Below are 21,728 nucleotides of genomic sequence, written 5' to 3'. Positions count from 1 at the left end.
AAATATTAATTATAAACATGCTTTCTAAAAAAAAAAAAAAAGTGTAGAGACTCTGGGATAGGCAGATTTGGATTAAAATTCCAGCTCTTCCATTTACTGGCTACAAGTAAACAAGTCGACTTAACCCCTATGGGACTCAGTTTTCTCATCTATAAATCAGACCCTGGATCAGTGCTAGAATCTTCTGTAATGATGAAAATGTCCTCCTCTGGGCTGTCTAATGCAGTAGCCTCTGGTCCCCCGGGGCTACTGAGGCCCTGAAATGTGGCCACTGTGACTGAGGACTAAATCACTATGATTCTAAATTGTACTTAATTACCTGATATTTAAATAGCCATCTGTGGGTAGTGGTTACCATATTACATAACATAGCCTTTGACTGTAGTGATATGAAATCTAACATCTGCCTAGAACAGTACATAGGAAGCAGTAAGTTCAGGAGGAAAAATGCATGAATATACAGAGGTCCCACTGATGGAGGGTTTTTTTTAAGCAGAATATTCTTACATCGAGAAATGGAGGCACTGGAAGCTGACAGACAGATACATGGATAGCTTAGAAAAACCTAAAGCAATCGGATATACTATAGGAATCATTTCCACAAGCGTGTAAACGGCATGGCTTAAAAGTTTTGTTTTCTTCACAAATGTTCTTGTCAGCAGATAGAGAGGGCGTTTTAGGCCAAGCTGGGTTTTTATAACCCTCAACGCCCAGTACACACTACCCCCCGAGCAAGCTCTCACACTCAGCAAAACCTTCCATCCTGACGGGCAGCCACCCCCGGCCCACGTGCAGCCTCTCGGGGGCCCTCGAGGGAGCTGCCCACCCAGCCCCGGGGCACACCCTGCAGAGGCCGCGGGCTGGGGAGCCGCCCACAGGGCCTGGCGGGGTGGGGGGGTCACAGGGCGGGTGGGCGTGCCCCCCGGCGCCCACTGGCAGGCAGCCTGCGTCAGAGCCCGACAGGAAACAGGAGAAGACAACACGGGCCGCGTGGAAATCCCCGCCGGGCCCCACGCCAGAGTGTGACTCAGTGGGGCTGGCCGGCCAGTTGCCCTCCCGCCCCTCGGCCGGGACCCAGGGGGCCGGGCCGCTGGAAGCTGCGCAGCCTCTGCACAGACACGGACACGGGAGTCCTTCAGGGTTCTTCACTACGTTACAGATGCCATCTCAAAGCAGGTGAGACAGAGGAGTTCCAACCTAGAAAGTGAGAGTTCAAGGCCGTCTAGAGACCACCGCAAAATGCAGTTTCCATAAAAGGAGGTTGTAGTTCAAGTCCCAAAGCTGCCACTACACTAAGCCTAAGAAAGCCTCTGAACCTTCCCAGGCCAGACTCCTTACCTAGAGGATCCAGGGCCATGCCCAGGACCATGTTCCCATCCTCCCCGCGGAGCATCCCCCGGGCAACCCCATTCCACCTCCGGCCTCCTCCCAGCCCACCTGTCTGCACCCTCCATCCCATCCTGCGGCAGGACCTAGTCTTAGCCCCGTGATGTCAATCATCCTAACTGTGGACATTCTGCTAGGCCTCCCCTTCAGATACTAATGTCACCCAGACACAGGCCATGCTTTATACCTTCAAGGTGAGCTGGCTACATAGAGGGATCTCCAAAATCGCTCGTGGATCCAAAGAGAGAGCACGGAACGCTTCTAAGACGGTTATCCTTGACACCCCATGTCCAACTCCAAGTCACTGCAGGTCTGCCTGGGCTGCCAGGGGCTCTGGCCACCTCCATGCCTCACTCGGGGCAAGGTCTACCCCACACTCTTTTTCTTTCCCCCATAAAACACCCCATCTATGTCAGGGTGCATGGCTGGTACTGACAAAAAGAAGCAACAACAAAAAACTCCTAATGAGATAGATACAAGCGGCTTACTAACCCGAAGTCTTTACCCTTTGAAATTACTAGAAAAATCCAACCTATGTTATTTCACTTTAATAATACCAACTTGCCTTGAGTTTTTACTCTCAGAAGCTATCTTAGGCAATTTTGCCTTTATACTGTAAACTTCTTATAAAATAACCCATTTGCCCCGTTCCCCCGAGTGTGCATTGGTCTGAAGTTTATGGGTGCCTTTGGTGAGTCTGAGTACAACTCGGCCTGGGTTCTATGTACCTCCTTAACCAGTGATCCCATTCAGCTGGCCCGTGAAATCACTCAAGGCTCTCCCCTCCCATGGGTCATCCCTGACCTAGGTCCCTGTCTAGCTCCCGCCCGGTGGCTGTCCTCCCTGCCCTGGTGAGTGGCAGCAGGAGTAACCCACGCCATCTGTTTCCCCTTCCTCACCTCCTATTCACTCTGGGATTCACTGCGTGGGCCTCCGCCCCAGCTGCCACTGTGACCCCCCTTACCAAGGCCACTAGTGACCTCCAAGTCACAAAATCCGAAACACGTGCTTTGCACACCTTAGCATCCTGGCTCCTCTGCTACATTTAACAGCTCTGTTCCCTTCCTCTCGCTAGTGGGCCTCGTCACCACACCTTCAGTGTCCCTGGGCACTGTCCTGCTTTGCCTCGCTCTCCCTGTCCCCCGAAGGTGGCTGTCCCTCGGGTGCTGGCCTCCTTCTCGTCCCACCCTCGCACCTTCCCCAACCTGGCCTCATCCATACGATAATGACTCACAAACATGCATCTCAGCTCAGATCCCTGCCCACAACTCCACACTCACCCACCCAGCTGCCCGGTTTACGTAGCCCGTGCCAGGAGCTCCGAAAACAGTCACTGTTGTGCACTGGCAGTCAGCGCCTCTTCTGTGCATGGCACGACGGGAGATGCACGGCCCTGGGTTCAAGGGGGACCCAATGAAGAAATATTGCGAATCTCAGAGAAAGGGCAGATCTCAAGGGGCCGGGGCTCCCGAGGAAGGCACCACTGAGAAGGCAGCATGCGGGGTGACGTCTTGAAAAACAGTTCAGGAAACCGGCCTTTTTATCCCATGAGGTCATCAGCACTCAGCATCCCCATATCACACTGAGAGAGCACAAAGCCTTACCTGGATGTTTGAAACTGGTATTTTGCATCCTAGGTTGGATGAAAACCTCCTAGAAAAAGGCACTAAGCAGACCTCTTTTTTTTGCAGGGGCTGGGGGAGTTCTTTGTGACAAATCAATCTCCTCCCTGCAAAAGAGTCTAGTCTGGCATAAAAGTGAGACACGTTCGGGCCAGAGTTTGCTGGCCCCAGTCCCTCCCTCCCTCTACAATGGGGTATTATCTTTTCGGTGAACATCAAACACATTAGACTTGCTTTACTCTAATGCTGGTCAGGAACGCTCTCTAAAGAGGGGAGCTCTTTTCTCCACACCCTCTCCTGCATTTATCGTTTGTAGATATTTTGAGGATGGCCATTCCGACTGGTGTGAGGTGATATCTCATTGTAGTTTTGACTTGCATTTCTCTAATGATTAGTGATGTTGAGCATCCTTTCATGTGCTTCTTGGCCATCTGTATATCTTCTTTGGAGAAATGTCTATTTAGGTCTTCTGCCCATTGTTGGATTGGGTTGTTCGTTTTTTTGTTATTGAGCTGCATGAGCTGCTTGTAAATTTTGGAGATTAATCCTTTGTCAGTTGTTTCATTTGCAAATATTTTCTCCCATTCTGAGGGTTGTCTTTTCGTCTTGTTTATGCTTTCCTTTGCTGTGCAAAAGCTTCTGAGTTTCATTAGGTCCCATTTGTTTATTTTTGGTTTTATTTCTATTTCTCTAGGAAGTGGGTCAAAAAGGAGCTTGCTGTGATTTATGTCATAGAGTGTTCTGCCTATGTAACCCTCTTGCACTGTTGGTGGGAACGTAAATTGATACAGCCACTATGGAGAACAGTATGGAGGTTCCTTAAAAAACTACAAATAGAACTACCATACGACCTAGCAATCCCACTACTGGGCATATACCCTGAGAAAACCATAATTCCAAAAGAGTCATGTACCACAATGTTCATTGCAGCTCTATTTACAATACCCAGGACATGGAAGCAACCATCGACAGATGAATGGATAAAGAAGATGTGGCACATATATACAATGGAGTATTATTCAGCCATAAAAAGAAATGAAATTGAGTTATTTGTAGTGAGGTGGCTGGACCTAGAGTCTGTCATACAGAGAGAAGTAAGTCAGAAAGGGAAAAACAAATATCGTATGCTAACGCATATATATGGAATCTAAAAAAAAAAAAAAAGGTGCTGAAGAACCTAGGGGCAGGACAGGAATAAGGAGTCAGATGTAGAGAATGGACTTGAGGACACGGGGAGGGGGAAGGGTAAGCTGGGACGAAGTGAGAGAGTGGCATGGACATATATACACTACCAAAGGTAAAACTGATAGCTAGTGGGAAGCAGCCACATGGCACAGGGAGATCAGCTCGGTGCTTTGTGACCACCTAGAGGGGTGGGATAGGGAGGGTGGGAGGGATACACAAGAGGGAAGAGATATGGGGATATATGTATATGTATAGCTGATTCACTTTGTTATAAAGCAGAAACTAACACACCGTTGTAAAGCAATTATACTCCAATAAAGATGTTAAAAAAAAGGGGGGGAGCTCGATCCCTATTTTCACTCTTGCTTGCCTTCTCAAGATTCCCCTCTCCGCGGAGCTGGACAGCCCCTCCCTGAGTCCCCACCGCAGTCCCCACGCTGGACGGTGCATTATGTGCTCCTCTCCCCCTGCTGTGAGTTTGAGGGCACCCCGCACTGTGCCAGGCACGGGACCAGCGCCCACCACAAGCATGGTGAAAGGCTCAATTTCAGACTCTTAATAAGGAGTTCTTGCTATAAATGATCTCTGTGCTGTGCTCGGCGTTCTATGCCTTCTGTACTGTCACTAAAACATCACTACTTGCTCATGTCTCCAGGCATTTTAAAGCAAACAGAGCTCTCTAAAGGTTTGAAAATCTGTGCTCGATAAACCACATCTCTTTCACATGCACTTGGAGGGCTTCCCAGCAGGAAAGGAAACATCCTCACACCCACCAGAGTCTCACGCCCGGCACCACCTGCTCTAACCCCACTTAGGGACCTCGTGACTTCCTAATAATCAGAAGGGGACGGCCACTCTGTGCAATGAGGGCTGCACGGGGCTGGGGCTTGGGGGACCGGGAGCTGAACCTGAGGGTGGCCCCACTATCACTTCTGCTTTGGGGCACATGGCTTCCTCCTCTGTGAAACGAAGGAGTTGAGCTGCTGGTTCTGACAGTGACTCTCTTCTACCTTCCAGGTCTGACCGAACAAAACCCTGCCAACTAGTTCCTTCTGGGCAGAGCCCAGGGTCACCACCTGAGTGAGGCCGGTGTGGCAGGAAGTGCCTGGATTTGAGGTCAAAAGACCTGAGTGTGGGTCCTAATCAGCATTTTCAGTCTGTGAGGCCTCCACGAACTTTATGCATCCAAAATGGACTACTACTCTCCCCAATTACTCTACAAGACAGGCCAGCCATGGCCTCAGACCTCAAGGAGCCAAAAAGGAGAGGCAAAGACACATTCACAGAGCGTGTGTTTGGGTGCTGGGGAGATGGAGGGCCCAGGAGAACTGGGTTGGGGAGTCCAGAACGGCTTCCTGGAGGAAGTGAGCATGGGGATTTCCAAGCAGTTTACAACTTTTTTCAAGATAAACATTGCATTCAATTGCTTTCTTACTGCCTGACCCTCGCTTTCCAAATCAGACATAGCATCGTCTCTAGTCATAAGCTTTTTCTACAACCATGAAGCAGAAAGCTAGCTGGCTGGGTCATTTCCCCAGGGGTGAGAAGCCATCTGCTCAGCTCACTGAACCCCTATTCACCCTTTGGACTACAGCTCAAATGTCACTTCCTCCAGGAAGGCTTCCCTGACCACCACTCCTTCCCCAAACGGAATCAGGTCTCCCTGCCTGCAGCTATCAGGCTCCCTCCCTGTCTTCCTCTCTCACGGCCACCAGTGAGTTCATGTCATTAAACCTTATTTCAGCCTCAACATCACTCCAGGATAGAGGCTACCAGACATCCTCATCCCCACTTCGCTGATGAGAAAATCGTGGCTCAGAGGACACGTGTCTCTCACCTGGGATCAGGTGCACGGTCGAGACTAGGACAAAAGTGCCCCCAAAAGGGTGATGGAGTTTTCCTGTTGGATTCTTTGGCAACTAGCACAGCTCTGAGAACACAGGGGGTTTGGAGACCCAGGTAGACAGACTTGGGAACCCAATGACCTCCAGGATGAATCAAAACAACTTGGTTTCGTGGTTGTTGTCCAGCATCATGTTTCCATCCTAATAGATACTCAGGGGAGGCCGCGCTCTGCCTGCAATTTGATTCTACTCTGCCTGCTCTGTTCTGAGAACATAGTGACGTGCTGGAAGGATACAAAGAAATCCACGAGTGTGGGTGAGACTTCACTTCCGGGGGAGAAGAGACTTTCCTTTTGCCTCATCATGCAGGTAACGAAGCGCCAAGGTGCTCCCGGCGGTGCTCACGGCAGCCAGAGTTCCAGGAATTCTCAGCTTGCTGGCGTGACGTGACACACATCTGTTCCAGTGCGGGGGCAGAACACTGGGCCCGGAGTCAGGAACTGGTTTCTAAGCCCACCTCTGACCCTGACCACCTGGTGACCCCAGGCAACTCAGCATCCCTACAGGCACAGCACCCATCCTGCCTCCTTCACTGTGGCCAGGCTTAAGTAAGACTGCAGGCGAGAAACGGTCTTTGTAAGCCATAGATGGTAATCAGATGTCTATATTCTTACATGATTACAAGGCTGCTCCCAGCACAAGGCCAACAGTGCAGAGGGTGACCCCTGGGGGGCTGCTTGTTGACACCTGCCCCCACAGAGGCAAATGTAACTGTAAAGGAAACTGCACTTACCTGTCCAAAGGCAGGAAGAGTGCTGGCCTCTCACACCCCCTAAATTAGATCAAGACTGGGACCAGCCGTGAGAAAAGGAAGGAGAGAATGAAATCAGTCAGGATTCCCTGGGCTGGAGTCATCCCTTGGCATGTCACTAGCTGTGTGACTTAGAACAAGTGGCTAACACACTCTGAGCCTCCATTTCCCCATCTGTAAACTGTAAAATAATAACCTCCCCTAGCCTCCCCTAGAGGCTGGTGTTCAAATCTATTTTAAAAAAAAAAAAAAAAAGGATGCTACCAAAAAATAGTAAAGCCCTTTACTGGGGATGGGATGGAGGGGGCCACCCAGCATGACACGTGTAGTCAGTTAAAGGCGGCTTGTTGCCGTCCCCTGTGAGGGAGCCTGTCTGGGTGGGCCTCTTTGTAGAGCAACCACACCTGTGCCAAAGCACAACCATAGGTGGCAGTGGCCCCAGTTCTACCAGAAGCTGTCCAGTTTGGGCCAGGACCTCCCTCAGACATGCTGGATTTTTCCATCAGGCAGGGAAGCTGGAAGGCATGTCAGAAAGAGTGAACAGAAAGGATGCTCCGGCACTGAGGAGCTGGAAAGGTGGGTGGACTCCAAGACGGGTGAAGCAACGCTGCCTCCCTTCTAGGTCACTGCCAACTCTCAGAGCAAAGCCGCCCAGTGCTTAACACTGCTTAGCCTTCTACAACGCGGCCAGGAGGGCAAGTACTTCATTGCTCTACCTCCCAATGAGCCTCAACAAATCCTAACCCGATTGCAGAAATGTCACCAGAGGATGTAATAAACATTCTGAATTTTACAAAGAATTCAATCAAGATTTTTTTAAGCACCTCTATGTCCGGTCCTCAGCACGATGCGGGGATGTGAGGGAAATAAGACCCAGTTCCTGCCTCCAAAGAGCTATCAGTCTAAACGGACAGAACTAACACAACTGAAACAATTATGCGCTCGAGAATCTCTGGTTCTTAAGACCTACAGGAGAAATTCTCTCATGTTGAAGTCCCTGAGAATGCTGGATTTCTCCCTCAGGAAAAAAAAAAATTTTTTTTTTTAAATCTCATGGACACGTTATGTTACTCTTGTCAGGTCACATTTCCATTTTACCTTCGACTGCCAGGAAGCTCAGAGCCAAATATGTAGGCCATATCTAACAATCTCACAAAATTTTATAACATACCGTACTGTATACTGACATTACCTTTGATCTCATCTTATTTTCCAATCCTTTTCTCCTCTCCCCCTAATTTCCTTGTCTATCTCTATCCCTTTTCATTCACTGTATTTGAGAGTTACCTCAAATTCTTTTTAGAACAAGGTACATTATAAAAAATACGTCTAAAAAGTTGATTAATACTACAAAACTACAGTGATCCTGACTGGCATGAGGATGAACACATAGATCAATGGAATAGAATTGAGAGCCCAGACATTAACCCTTACATTTATGGTCGTTAATTTTTGACAAGGATGCCAAGACCCTCCAGTGAGGAAATAACAGTCTTTTCAAATAGTGCTTGAACAACTGGATACCCATATACAAAACAAGGAGCCAGACCCCTACTTCATATCATGTACAAAAATTAAATAAAAATGAACCAAAGACCTAAATATATGAGCTAAAATTACAAAACTCTTCGAAGAAAACGAGGGAGTAAATCTTTATGACCTTGGGTTAGATAATGGTTTCTTAGATGACACGAAAAGCAAGAGCAACAAAAGTAAAGAATAAATAAATTCAGCTTCATTAAAATTAAAAAGGTTTTGCTTAGAAGGGCACCATCATGAAAGTGAAAAGCCAATGCACAGAATGGGAGAAAATATTTGCTAACCATCTATCTAAAAAGGGAACTTGTATCCAGAATATATAAAGAACTCTTACAACTCAGCAAAAGAAAGACAACCTAATTAAAAAATGGGCAAAGGATCTGTACAGACATTTTTATAACAGAGACAAACGGCCAATAAGCACATGAAATGATGCTCAATATCGTTAGTCATTAGGGAAATGCAAATCAAAACCACAGTGAGATACCACTTCACACCCAGTAGGAGAGCTAAAATAAAACAGACAATAACAAGTGGAGAAATTTGAACCCTCCAACGCTGCTGGTGGGATTTGTAATACGGTACCACCATTTGGAATAGAATCTGGCCGTTCCTCAAAAAGTTAAACATAAACCAATAAATGACCCAGTAATTCTACACCTAGAGATGTAGGTGTAGAATTACTAGAGATGTACCCAAGAGAAATGAAAACATGACCACACAAAAACTTTTACACCAATGTTCACAGCAGTATTATTAATAGCCAAAAAGTAGAAAAAACCCAAATGCCTATCAACTGACACATGGATAAACACAATGTGATATAGCCATACCATGGAATTTTATTTGACCATCAAAAGGAATGAAGTACTGATACATGCCACAACATGAACCTTGACAACACTATGTTAAGTGAAAGAAGCCAGTTGCAAAAGACCACATACTGTATGATTCCATCTGTATGAAATGTTCAAAAGAGGCAAATCCACAGAGACAAAGTAGATTAGGTTTCCAGGGCTGGGGGGTGGGAGGTGGATGAGGAGTGGCTTCTGATGGGTATGAGGTTTCTTTTGGGGGGATAAATATGTTCTAAAATTAGATACGAGTAACGGTTATAGAATTGTTAATATATTAAAAATCAATGAATTGTACACCTTAAAAGAGTAAATTTCATGGTATATATGCAAATAAAACTTTTTAAAGTTTTCTTTTTAAGGTTGGTTGAATAAAGTCTGGAGTTGTATTAACAGTGACACACTGGGCTTCCCTGGTGGTGCAGTGGTTGGGAGTCCGCCTGCCGATGCAGGGGACACGGGTTCATGCCCTGGTCCGGGAGGATCCCACATGCCGTGGAGCGGCTGGGCCCGTGAGCCATGGCCGCTGAGCCTGCGCGTCCGGAGCCTGTGCCACAACAATGAGAGGCCCGCGTACCGCAAAAACAAACAAACAAACCAAAAAACCCAACAGTGACACACTGATGCTGGTTTCTTAATTTTGACAAAGGTACTGCGGTAACGTAAGATGTTAACACCAGGGAAATCTGGGTGAGGGGTACATGGGAACTCCCCGTGTCATCTTTGCAATGTTTCTGTAAATCTACAGTTATTCCAAAATAAAAAGTGTATCTCACAAAAAGGTGGATCGTATAGAGCTAACTATTATGTAGTTGTTTAATGAGGCTGCAGGACTGTAGGGTACCTCCCCTCCGGACTGCAGCTAGTCAAGGGCAGGGTCTAGACCCCACAGATGCTCAGTGCACCAGCGGCAGAGGGGCTGTACATATACCAACAAACTCAGTCCTTTTCCCTCTCGCTCTTTCCTCGAAGTTTTACAATACCGGGAGGTAAACCCTGTCACCCAGGAAGGGGACAGCCCGAGGTGCTGTTAGCTTTCCATCACTGTTTATATACATGCGATTCTGTTTGGCCAAACCCACTGTCCTCTTAAGTCAAACCTTCTGACATAGCCTGCTGTGGGCTGCGGTCCGGGGAAACCTAGCTGGGCATTCCTGACCCTCCCTCCTCATCAGAAGTGGTCATTCTCTTGATGTTCCGTTGCATATACCTTAATTGGAGCCCCGTAGACCTCTGCATGTTTGAGTCTCATCCCCCAACCAAACTGAAGTCCAAGGGCAGAGACAACATTGTATTTACTCCTACTCCCCCAACGTCTCACGGATATACACCCAAGCAATAAACGAGTTCATTCATTCATTCATTCACGGGTGACCTAGGAGAGTTCAGAAAGCATGGGGTAACACCATCCCCAAAGGAAATCTGCTGATCTCAGCAGAGAACGTCTAAAAAGCAGAAATTCTCTCTTGGTCCTCTCTTTCTTGCGTGGACATCCCCAGTGGGTTGAGGTTTTGCTTTTTGAGAGCACTGGGTGGGTGTCCCCCTCCAACTAGCCTGGGAGCTGTGTGGCTGCGTGTTACCCAGAGACACGGGTGGGTGACAACTGGGCCGCAGGGGCGGGGGGCGCGGCTTCACACGCTCCGCCAGGCTGACGGCAGCGCTGCTTCCTGTGGGGCCGCTGACATCAGAGGCCGGCCGTGCGCAGGGGGCACGCGGGTGTCCCAACAGCAGGCAGTAGGCGGGGTCATGTGAAGTTCAGCGCTGAGGCTTTCTCAGTCCATTGGGTTTTACTCATCCCCCGTCCATGAGGCGTGTTTCTCCCCCTCCCGCTCTTCTTTGTGTGCGTGTGTGTTTTAATTATTCGAGGGCTCTTGGCTCGCTTTCCTAACCCCACACTAACATTTCTCTCTGCTACTGAGAAACGAGGCATTCCACCCGCTGGAACACAGTCAAAGAGGCCGGGGGAGAATTCCAACTCTGTGCATGAATCCTTGGGGACACGATCAGTGTCCAATCGCCAAAGAGGAGGATGTGAGAATTACACGGCCGCAGGAGAGCAGGAGGCTCTCGGAAGCCACGTGGTCCACTGCCGCCTCCCACCCATTTTACAGATGAGGGTCACTGTCCCAGAGGGTTCCAGAGACTTAACACTGGGTCACTCAGCTTCAATCAGAGCAAAACAACTCAATTTTTTCAAAACTGCTACCACAAACCATTTTTCAGTCCAGGCGAGCATTCTGCACAAAAAGCATTCCCACACACAAAGAATTTACAATGGAAATTGTGTCTTACAAACCCATGAGAATTTTCTAATCACCAAGCAGTTAAAACTCCAAAGTGCAGATTCGTCCCATGCATTCATTCAACGAGTATTTATTATGTGACCCCTCTCTTATCTGGCACGGTGTTAGGTTCAGAGGACATGACGGTGAATTTGAACTGGTCCCTCTACCTTCAAGGAGAACCTAACTGTGAGACAAAGACCAACCAATGGAAAATAAGCCTGGGACCATTAGCTCAAGATGGCGGAGTTGAAGGACGTGAGCTCACCCCCCATGAAGAAAACACTAAAATCACAACTAACTGCTGAAAAATCATCGACAAAAAAATGCTGGAACCTACGAAAAAAGATGCCTTACATTCAAACAAGCCTGGAATTATGTTAATATTCATAATAAGTAATAAGCTTCTTTGATCTTCAAACTTTATCTTAACCTCCAGATGAGTGAACTCTCTAGATTTCCACTATTTTCCCTTCTTCCCAAATGAAAAGGAAGCACAACTGTCTATTTCAGTGTATTAAGTCATAAGCCACAAGGCATACGCAAGGGCCAAAAGCTCAGTTTAGAACCAGTGCAGTCCAGAGAACAGAGCTCACACAAGGCAAGACCGCCCTGCAGTCCAGAGCAGTGATGTGTAATGAGTGATCCAGATGCCAGCACCCTGCCAGCCTCCAACCCACAGGTCAGCACCACGGAGCCCCTGCCCTCTAGGGCCTCACTGTCCGGGACTGAAAAGAAAGACCCAGAAACACATGATTTTGTGCTAAGACTTAGGTGTGCTCAGCAGGGATGGGGGGGGGGTGACACTGAGCAGTGGCTGGGAGGAGGGGGTGTCTGGAGGCTGTTTCCTGGAGGAGATCAAGATGGAATTACATTTTGGAGGAAGCCAGTTGAATAGGCTTGGGACATTCCATGGGCATGAGGCAAAGCAAGGAGGCAAGAAATAGCCTGGGGAAGGGTGGGGAAGGCATGCAGAACTCAAGTCAGAGTGAGGATTCTCAACCTTGATGGGCAAAGAGTGACCACTGTGCATTCCAACGATTTGCACAGATCTCTCCCAGGATGGCAGCTGTACTTGAAATCAGTCACCCCACAGATGATATCAGGGTCCATGTGAATCCCTGACATTTGCAGCAAATGTGGAACCTCAAGAGTGTCTCCAGCTGCCAGGTTGGAAAGCTCCTTACCAGAGCCACCAAGGGCAAGGCTGAGTGAGAGGAGATGAGAGGCATCATGCAGACCCCGAGGGAAAAGCTGAAGTAACCCCGAGGCGCTGGGCGCTAGGATGGCTTCTAAGCAGGGAGTGCCAGGGCAAGACTTGTGCCTTAGAGCAGGGAGTGCCAGGGCAAACCTTGTGCCTTAGAAAGATTGCCCTGGGCAAGTGGGGAGAGCAGATCCAAGGGAGTGGGAGGGGAGGCTACAGGGGGAGTGCCCGAGGCCGGGAGGTTCATCCTCCAGGTGAGGGAGGATGACTGCAACCCTGATGTCAGTGTCATAGAAGCCTCAAGCCAGATAATCCTCCCTTCCAAAAACTAAACTAAGCCAAAACTACCCACGTATTTTAAACAACAGTTGCCACTCTCTCTGCAACCAGCACTAAAACAAATCAAAAAGGAGGGTTTTCTTAAACCCAAGCTGAATGGCTCCTCCTTTCTTCCTGCTTTCTCGGGCCACATCCACATGACGGAGAAAAGATGATGATGGGGCGGGGTTGAAGTGGAGGCAAGGAGGCCTTGTCTTGCAGTAACCTCAGTCAGATGGTCAGTGCCTGGGCTATGCAAACCAACGTGACCTTGGCAGGGCTCAGAGGGGCAGGAGGGGGCCGGGGAAGCCGCTCTCCCATCAGGGATTATTTCTAGCCTTTTGCTGCCGCACTGGCCTCAACCTGCAGTTGACCACAAACTGCATCAGACGAGTAGGAGGATGTGGTCACAAGACTTTCACCTCCTCTGGCACCTTGGAAAGCAGAGATGCTAAACCTCATCCTGGGCAGAAGGACACGTTGCTTAAGTGACGTGACTGGTACAGCAGGAGGAGAGATCTGGATCTAGGGGCTCTGAAACGCCAACCCCCTCTACCCAGATAAAGCTACCTCTCTCCTGGCACTATCATGGTCACTGTGCTTGAAATTCCCATCATTTGTCACTCCTCTCACATCCAAGGTCTAAACACTGACTAATGACACCAAAAGCCTTGGTTAAAGCATGAGCCATTAAAATCAACTTCTTTTAAATTCACGTAGTAAACATTTATTGAGGGCCTGCCCATGGCAGGTACTGTGCTGGGTACTGGGGTGGAAGGGAGGATGATGACTAAGGCTTGGGGACCTGCAGAAGTAGATGGAAGCCAAACGTGCACATGGGGCCTTGTCATCCTGGCTAAGGAGACTAGACTCTACTCCGACTCTCTGGGAAGTTAACTGGAGAGTTTCTAAACCACTGGGGAATGATATGTTTTGATACCATCATTTTGCATCCCCTAGGGTAATAATAAGCACTATGTCATTAGTACCATTAACGCCTTAGTGTGAATTAGGTAGTCAGATGAAGTGTCACCTTGCAAAAGACTGAGATGTGGGACTGATAAGTTTTGATGCCAGAGGAGCGAAGCCAGGAAGAGCCCGCTGCTCAGTGGCCACTCAGTGGGGATTGAAAAGCTGGGGACAGATCCCAAGGGAATCCGGGTGCTGGGGCAATGGCAGTACCAGCAGACATGTCCTCCACATACCATTCATGCCTGCAAATATTTACTGCGCTCTTGGGTCCTGGGCCCTGGGCATAGCAGAGAATAAAAGAAATGGGCCCTGCCCTCGAGGGGAGGGGAAGACAGACAGTAACCTAATAAGCACCCAGAATTAAAACTACAAACTGGGAAGCTCTCTGAATGAAAAGAACAGCATGCCATGAGAGTGCAGCAGGAGGTATAATGAAATGGAGGGGCATCAAGGAGGTCTCTCTTAGGAGATGATAGTTAAGCTGAGACCTGATTCACATGTGCCAGCTGGAAACCGTGGGGAAAGAGTATTCCAGGCAGAAGGCACAGCACGTGCAAAGGCCCTGAGGAAGGAAATTTAAGAAGGCCAGAGGGGGCATGGGAGCCCACTGGAAGTAGAGGTCGGACAGGCAGGTTAGGGCCAGACCCCACAGCCTTAGGGATTCGGACCCTCACCCTCAAGGCAACAGGAAGCCCCTGAGCGATTCTCAGCAGATGTGCCAGAGATCACTCTGGCTGCTGGTGGAGAACGGGCCTGGGGGAGAGGTGGATGCAGGCAGAGGGACCAGGTGGGAGGCAGGCTAGGCCAGAGAGACCCTGATCTGGATGAGGAAGTCACAGTCGAGACAGGGGAGCAGACGGACGTTGACATTTTTGGATGCAGGACTGGGCAGGGCTCGGTGATGGACTGGAGGGTGGGGCAAGGGGGGAGGGGGGCAAGAGGATGACTCCTCCTGCAGTCTGGCTCAGGCATCTCAGGGGACGGTGGTCCTTTCACCGAGCAAGGGAAGACTGGAAGACGCTGAGCAGATAGCAGGGAGGGTGCAGGGGAGGAGGGCAGATCAAGGCTCAGATTCGGGAGGTGCTCAAGCAACGCCCCAAGAAGTGGCCCAGGAGAGATCTCAAGGGACATTCGCAGGCCCTGTGCAGCTTCAGGCAGAGACGGGCCACTGGTGGTAGAAAATCCCATGGGATCTCCAGCCAGGGCATCCGAATAAGAGGATTTCTTGGCACCTGCGCCCAGAGACACATTTGCTTCTCCCTCTCGTGCCGTCAGGGAGGAAGGCTTTCTTTCCCTTTTTGTCAAAAATGCAGCACGGGAAACCCCTTCAGCTGCCAGGGTGACTAATATTTATCACTGGTATATACAGTAGCCATTCTTCAAGGCCATGAAATTCTGCCCATGGTTACAGCCACAAGGCTCTCAGAGCCCTGCCCGAGCTCAGCCGTGCCTCGGCATTCCTCAGGGCTGAGTAACACCACTCGCCTCCCAGAGGGGCTCTGCTTACCCTACACCCACCCCCGCCAGCTTCTCAGCATCCTGGACTCACTGCCTACAGGTCAAGGTCCAGAGTCTCCGCTGCGGCCACGATGTAAACCATGACCTCGCCCAACCTGCCCCCGCAGCCTCCGTTTCCACTGCAGGACAGAGGTAGCACTTCCCTGCCGAGAGGAAGGACAGGAATGGCAGGGACTTCGGAGAGCACCCTGGCCAACCTTTTTCTTTTCACAGGAGCAAACTGAGGATCAGAGAAATCAAGTAGCTTGCCCAAGGTCACACGGCAGAGCTGAGACAAAAACTCCAGGCCGGGGCTTATTCTTTGGGGTCCTGGCCATAGAATCAAGGCAGCAGGGCTTGGGTAGGGGAGACAGAGCTGCAGGCAGCTCGATTCGGAGACCCCTGGGAGAAAACAGGAAGCAGATCAGGAAAAGCGGCCACTGGGACATCCCAAAAGATCAAACTCTCAAAGAAGTCTGCACGTGGGATGCCACACCCTCTGTCCTCCCCTGACAACTCTCACGTGAGAAGCCGGTAGCCAAACCAAAAGTGGGGGAAGAACTGGGCCTTGGGAGCCAGAAGAAATGCTCCTGGGGAAAGGAGAGCTTCTCTGAGGAGGCTTTCAGCAGGACCCCCAGCTCTTAACAGAAATGGTTTCACTCGTGCAACGCAGTTTACGAATTTATCTATGCCCACAGGTCTCTGTGAAGGGAAGCCCACAGAGGAAGTACTTTCTTGTGTGACAATGACCATCGAGGAAACGAGATAACAAGATAGCATGGAATACCAGCAATCCGGTGTAAACCCTGCCATCGTGCCAAGCCCCCTGCCAAGGTTATCTGCCTACAGCACCTGCCAGAACAGGGCGGGGCTAATGCGAAGTCAACTGGAAAAAGGGCACTGCTCACAATTGGTATGAATTTTTATCACTGAGCGTGTGCAGGACACATTCAAGTCCCTCCTGGGAACCGAGGAAAACGAGGCCTTCACTCCTTTCTAGTCCGAGGTGTTCCTGAACTCAGGAATATGGAAGGGTGACCACAAAGTGCACAAGAATGGGGACACAGAGGACAGCTTCAAAGGGCCAGCCTTTCTTCCTAGAAGCTCCATCTTCTTCCATAATCAGAAATGTTGGTTAGTATCTCTTAACCCATCAGACCTGCTACTAACCATGGCTTTATAGATTCATTGACACTACCGCTGTGATAAGAAGTGGAAAGTTATTCATTCATTCATTCAAACATTCACTGAGTATGCTGAAATACAAGTATTGTGCCAGGCTCAGGGGTCAGAAAAGTTGAAAGATACCCAGTCTCTGCCCTGGAAGAGCTCTCAGCTGTCAAAAATGGGGGTGGGGCGGGTGAAAATCCTGAAATCGGATCTTATCTCTCTTCCTGCCTTTGACTGCCACCACTACAAAACCAGCCGAGGCAGACACTTCTGAAAGTCGAAACCTGCCTGTTACACACACGTTCTCAGCAACCAGCCCCTTTCCTTCCTCCAGGTTTCCTGCCTCTACTTCTGTACCATCACCCCCAAGCATCCTTAAATGTCAACACCTCTGGAAAGGGTGAAATAGTTCTGCCACCTTAAATAGTGCAAACAGCCTCTCCTAACAGTCAAAGCGAGTGCTTATGGAGATCTAGCCGTAAGCTTGGCACAAAGAAAGAGGTCCAGGGTGGTCCCTCAAGGTGACATCAAAGCTGCCATGGCCAACCCACAAGCACGAATGGTTAGAGGAAACCTTCCTGGTTGCCTCAGCTGAGTGCCTGCCACGCAGGAGTGGGGAGTCCACACCTGCCGCCCCCTCCCCCAAACAGCACCATGACCACCAGCGTCAGAGCTGGAAAGGGTAGTGGAGCTGAGAAAACTGGGGCCCAGGGATGGTGAGTGGAACTCAGGGGTCCTAGACTCTGGGTCAGTGGCGTAGGGCAGCTCTCCCTGAGGCCCCTTGCTCGAGCCAGCATTCATGTCAGGTCACAGCTATTGACAGAACACCCACAAGGCCATTAACAACTCATGTACGCGCAGTGCTCTGCAGGTTTGCAAAACGCTCTCCCATCCCTCGCTCTCTCCCGATCACCACGGTTGCCTCCGGTGTAGGCAGGTGGCTCTAACTGTCCACACGGTGTGTGGCATAAAGTGAGTCCCATGGAGGCTCTGCGACAGGTCTGAAGCCACATCGAACAGGACGAAGTGGCCAGGCCTGTCTAACCCCTCTTCCACAGGGTGGCGGGAAGTGGGGCAGGAGCGAAAAAATGAGCCTGAGACACAGCTCCCGTACGAGGTAAGGTGGTGATGACATTTGGGAGGATGAAGGACACACAGACAAGGTATGCCCCACGGAGAAGGGCCAAGCTCATGCACTCAAAAATATTATGTGCCAGACCCAGGAGTGATTCAGGAGACTGTTTAGAGAAAGGGGAGGGGGTCACAGTGAGCTGGGACAGTCGAGGAAAACGTGACAGAGGAGGTGAGACTCACTTCTAAGTTTTAAAGGCAGAAAGGGACAGAGGAGTCGGGGAACGCACCCCAGGAAACGTAAGGGTGAGCCCCAGCCAGGTGGGGGGCGTGGGGACGGCAGGCTGGTTTGGGGTGGGGGGGTGTTATGAGGGGCCTCAGCTGGTGGGAGCGGAGGGCCAGACACAAGGTCGACCCACAAAACGGGCAGCCCTAGAGTCAGCTGACAGCTGAGTCAGTCCAGGGGCTGTTCTACCAGCGAGGGACAGAAAGTTTCTCCAGGAACCCAAGGAAGGTACAAAACATCAGGTGGAACAGAGCTGAACTTAAGGATCTTAGAGGATCTTAAATACCAAGCGCGATGGGCCCTGAGTACCTTGTCTACAGAAATACAGGGTGTCCTGTCCGGTTCTGCCCAGTCCGTCCTAGGCCACCGCCTGCTACAGACCAACCAGGACCACCAAGAGGGTCAGAGCTCACCTAACAGAATTCCCCGGGGCCTTGCTCCCATCTGTACCTCACCCACACAGGTCAGCCTGGGCTGGTCCTGAGCCAGCAACTGGGGCAAACAAGTTCCCGCAGATGAGGAAAGATCAGAACCTTCACAAATCCATCCCTGCTCCAGAGAAGGTGGATGTCAGACATACCTTCAAAAGGGCCACACTTTGCACATTTTATGTGGTTTTCACACACTTCTGAGCAAGTGCATGACTGCTGTGTGTGTGTGTGTGAGCATAATGAGTTTCAATAGGGAAAAAACAGTGGGTAAATCTGACTCATCCCACACACACACACACACACACGCACACGCACACGCACACACAAGCATTTCCGCAAGGACTCTGATTTGAATAGCACAGCAGCGGGTGGTAGGCCTGGGGGCTGCCTTGGGTCACCTGCACTCCCTCTCAAGTACTCGCCTTCCAGGTGACCCATGAAAACACAATTACACTGTCAACTCCTGGAGGGCAGGAACTGGGTTTGACTCACACTGCCTTCGACAGCAGGGGCCTCAGAGCCCTGCTGGTCTGATGGCAGAAATAAATAACCACGCACGCCAAGTGCTGCTTCCCACGATAAGGCTCCCCCAAAAGCGAAGGCCCATTCTGCTCCACAGCTCCCAACACAAACCAGTTCTCATTCGTTCTTCATTCTTTCTTTCGGTCCCTCGGCCCCATGGCTTCATAAGCCACTTCGGTGAGCGCCTTGACAGCTAACAAAGCACTTTCACATCCATCACCTCACTCAGATGCTCACACCAGCTCCAGGACGTGGGAGAAGCTGGGGTATTATTCACAGGCCTTTAGACCATCTTTAGACCATCTTGCTAAGGTCACGTCACTAATAAAACTCAGGTCCTGTCATTCCTTACCCATGGATCTTCCCAAGAGTCTAACTTCCAAGATTCTGGAACTCGATTTCCCTTCTCCGAAGGATTAAATGTACATTGAATTCCATTACAGCTCAGTCTCTTTAAATGGCATCCCCATCATCATCATCGCTGTCTTGCCACCAACAGGGACAGGAGGCTAGGGCCTGCCTTAAGAGAGCAGGCAGGCCTATCTACATAACCAGAGGGTGGGAGAGCCTGGGGGCTTGCTCAATTTGAAACCTTTTCTGACATTCAAGCATTTAAACAGCTCATTGACTCCCATACATAAATATTACTATAAGCTACAGTTTCATTTACCCTGTGCTGGGGCCAAGAGGGTTTGCAAGTAGAGTGAGCACAAATTAGGTACTGGAAAGTTTCTTATTTCCTGTAGTGTCAGATGTTCACAGTCAAAAAGAAAAGAAAAGAAGAAGCAGGGTCACGTGGTAAGTCCCCCATCAAACACCAAACGTATGTGTTCACACATAACTCGTTCCTTTACCTCAATGCTGAGATGAAGCAGCACAACTGGAATTGTTCCAGACACACGCCCAGGGACACAACCCAGGTCTCTGGCTGAGGACCTCCTGACCGCTGAGTCAGTCCAGGGGCTGTTCTACCAGCGAGGGACAGACAGTTTCTCCAGGAACCCAAGGAAGGGACAAAACATCAGGTGGAACAGAGCTGAACTTCTGCGGCCCAGAATTTACCCAGCGGCACAAAAAGCACTTTTCCATTGTGATTTTCCCGATGAAAAGTGAGAAAGGCTAGACTCTATATCCCAACTCCAGGTACTTTGCTCTGTGCCCTTGGGTGAGTCACTAGCCCTCTCTGGGTCTCTGGTTTCTCCTAAAGGTGGAGCCTGAATTGGAAAGCCCTAAGCTTGCTTCAGCCTCACCGCGCACAGGAACGACCCCCTCCCTTTCTCTCCCACTCAACACGGCATATCTGAACCCAAGTCGGTGAGAGAGCCACCATGAGGAAAATACACTGATTAAAATATACATTGTGATAAAACGCACATAATGGGAAGAGTTACCACTTTAACCACTGTAATGTGTACGACCCAACGGCATCAGTTCATGCACAATGTCGTGCTCACCCCTAACGAAAACACTGTACCCATGAGGCAGTCGCTACGCCCCATTCCACCTCATCTCAACCCCCCGGCAACCATTAATCTGCTTCCTATCTCTATGAACCGGCCTATGCTAGATAGTTCATGTAAATGGAATCATACAACACGGCCTTGTGCGCTGGCGTCTTGCACTCAGCATAACGTTTTCAAGGTTCATCCGTGGTGCAGCATGTACTTCATTTCCTGGCTAAAAAATATTCCACTGTATAGGGGACTATGCCTTTGAATTAACTGCTAAGGAAATCATTCACAAACTTCAGTATTGTTAGTAGTAATAATTAAATGAGATAATGTATGTAAGGTCCCAGGCAGACACTAAGTGCTTAATTAACAACAGCTTCATTCTCATCGTCATTACCATCACTAAAAGAATTCCTCATAGCACGCCTCACTCGAGAATCCCTGGCCTGGATGCCCCCTGAGGCCCTACATAGGCCCCAGCTTCTCTGAATAAGTGAATCAAAACATTCTGCCCAGGTACTACATCTTCCCCCAGTTCTCCAGGATGTGAGAACCCCTCGGAGCACCTGAGGAGTAAACCATCCTTAGGCGGCAACAACACAAGCTAGCAAAACAGTGGGACCCCTCTTGTAAGCCATCTGGCTCCTTGAATGTACCAAAATGGAACATTGCTGGGGATATAGGGTAATTCTTCATTTTTCAAAATGACTCACAACAAGATTCCTTGAAATGGTTTTCCTGGTACACTTAAAACATAATTCAACTTACACCATCCCTGTTGCAGCAATAGACCTGCTCCATAAAACAGTGTGCGGCTGTTAAGAGGCGGGCTCTAATCCTGGACGACGGCGTTTGTTCCAAGTCAGTGGGACTGATGTTTGCTTTCCCCTCATTGTAATCAGCAGGCTCCACCTGGAGACAGAAGTCCTGAGTCCTTACCCCACTTCCCAGCCCTGAGACTTCGAAGAGCCCCCTCTTTGAGTGTCACTCTGCTCTTGGTTAGAAGTCACAGCCACTTTCCCTAAGGCTGGTACCAGAATCAAAAGTGCCACAGAGATGTGAATTACTGTTACAGAACTAACGTAGGCTCTGTCCACAATTTGGGGCACAAGTCAACATTTGTGAAGCATTTCAAAACACTGTCCCGCTTTGACGGGTAGCTTGAACTTCTTCCAGCTGGTCCCCTCACAGACCAAGATCACTCTCCCATCCCATGCAGGCCCCCCTACTGTAGGCATCCAGGTCTCCCAGTGGGTCCTCGGAGCTCCACCGGGGATGCACGG

General features: G+C 49.7%; 1 protein-coding gene across 4 annotated transcripts in view; it reads right to left on the bottom strand.

The window, feature by feature from the left end:
• Nucleotides 1-21,728, bottom strand: part of SMAD3 (SMAD family member 3) — a 119,685-nt gene that overhangs the window by 66,158 nt on the left and 31,799 nt on the right. The window contains exon 1 of one of the 4 annotated variants that reach the window (XM_027123413.1): nt 21,214-21,331. The exons of the other annotated variants lie outside the window; for them this stretch is intronic. Coding sequence (XP_026979214.1) covers nt 21,214-21,218 — 5 coding nt within the window. The 5' untranslated portion in view covers nt 21,219-21,331. Of the gene's footprint in view, nt 1-21,213; nt 21,332-21,728 lie in introns of those variants that run through there. 4 annotated transcript variants of the gene reach the window in all.

The sequence above is a fragment of the Aethalodelphis obliquidens genome, unplaced genomic scaffold, assembly GCF_003676395.1.
Source record: "Aethalodelphis obliquidens isolate GAN/ISIS:26980383/991018 unplaced genomic scaffold, ASM367639v1 scaffold26, whole genome shotgun sequence".
Taxonomy (NCBI): Eukaryota; Metazoa; Chordata; class Mammalia; order Artiodactyla; family Delphinidae; genus Aethalodelphis; species Aethalodelphis obliquidens.
This window is presented reverse-complemented; position numbering and strand designations above follow the sequence as displayed.